Source organism: Perkinsus marinus (genome assembly GCF_000006405.1).
Source record: "Perkinsus marinus ATCC 50983 genomic scaffold scf_1104296969412, whole genome shotgun sequence".
NCBI classification, from domain to species: Eukaryota; Perkinsozoa; order Perkinsida; family Perkinsidae; genus Perkinsus; species Perkinsus marinus.
This window is the reverse complement of record NW_003202861.1, coordinates 1-1,391: the sequence shown is the minus strand read 5'-3', so window position 1 is coordinate 1,391 and position 1,391 is coordinate 1. Positions and strand designations below refer to the sequence as shown.

Genomic DNA, 1,391 nt, shown 5'->3' with positions numbered 1-1,391 from the left:
GTGGTTGGACTTTACTACACCGAGGAGACTCGTCCGTATAGTCTCATCTGGGTTGATCGTGCCAGAGAGGGATGCTCTTAATACCAAAATTCAGGTGGGCGTCCTCTCATTGTGGAACGGCGCTGTCATTGACTTAGATCGCCTATCACATGCCCACTGGATTGGGTATATTGGATAAGCCTGCTCTGCTGGTTGTGTACGTTTTCGCCCTTTTCTTGGCTTACATCGTTTTCAATAGACTAAGCTTGAGGATCGTAACGGGCAAGGCTGAGGTGAGTAGCAATGCTATCATGTGCCTTACAGGGAGGCGGAAGGGTTATCTGTGCTAGGCATCCAAGATCGATGCCCGGGCCTGGGATTTTTCCGTGTCGCTAAAGGTGGCAGATCTTTTTGAAGATCTTTGCCACGTGAATGAGAAGGTATTGAAGGTTGCTAAAGGACCGGTTCATAAATTGGATAAGGTGATGGTATCCCATTCGGTTCACTCGAAGCTTCAACGGTTGCCAGGCTATTCTCGTCCAAACGGCAGCTGCCGAGTCGCTTTGTTCTAAGATGAGGCTGGTCATGGGCATGGACCCTTCACCTGTTCACGGGTCTAGGAGGTGAGTAAAGGTAGTCGAGCCGCGAGCTTGGAAGCAGTGAGGGAAGGTACTCCAATACGGAACTTGCGAAGCGTGTGGTGGCGACGTGTGAGGAGTATGCGGATTCGGCTCGGGCTCTTTCTAGGAGTCTTTCTAAGACGGCGATATCGGAGAATGATGCTAAGGTAGGTTTAAGGGGGGTTGGGGTGCATTTCACGACTCAAGTGATGATGATCAGAAATACAACATTGTTATGGCTGAGGAGAAATCGGCGGCTAGCAAGTACAGTGATGTTGAGGAGTTATGTGTGAATCTGATCCAGAAGATGGAGGAAGAGAGCAGAGCATCGGTAAGTATTGGAGGAGTGGAGACTTGCAAGGGTCGGTTTTAGTCTGCTCGGATGGTCTATGGTGCCGTGGAGGATAGGACGACAGATGCTGTGGGGGAGTCTAAGAAGAAGAAATGAATGTGAGGTGGACGGACTGTTGAGATGCTCCTGTTTTTTGTGAACCGATTCTCACAAACAAGTACTCCCCAGTTTGTGGTTGAGTTGCTCAATATTTGTGGAGAAGGGTATGTGGTGACTAGCTCGGAAAAGGAGGATTGATCGGAATATGCAAAGCCCTCGGGGGGATTGTGGGCGTAGGTGGGGGTACGCCCACTCCATCAACTCTCGAGCGATGTATGCCCGGGCAAAGTGAGTGAATCTTCGACTATTATGCAGAGTACATCTAAGATGTAACATCTTCGGCAACACCTCTTGACAAGAGGCTTTCGAGCATATGCCCGACAAATCTTGATCCACGAGCC

General features: G+C 49.7%; 1 protein-coding gene across 1 annotated transcript; it reads left to right on the top strand.

The window, feature by feature from the left end:
• Nucleotides 1-149: 149 nt before the first annotated feature.
• Pmar_PMAR009098 (hypothetical protein) lies at nt 150-1,047 on the top strand (the record flags this gene model as incomplete). The annotated part of the gene is made up of 6 exons (XM_002767956.1): nt 150-272; nt 330-461; nt 508-602; nt 649-766; nt 820-930; nt 973-1,047. 6 exons carry the CDS (start codon nt 150-152, stop codon nt 1,045-1,047), a joined length of 654 nt encoding a protein of 217 aa, XP_002768002.1.
• Between the last annotated feature and the right edge of the window lie 344 nt (nt 1,048-1,391).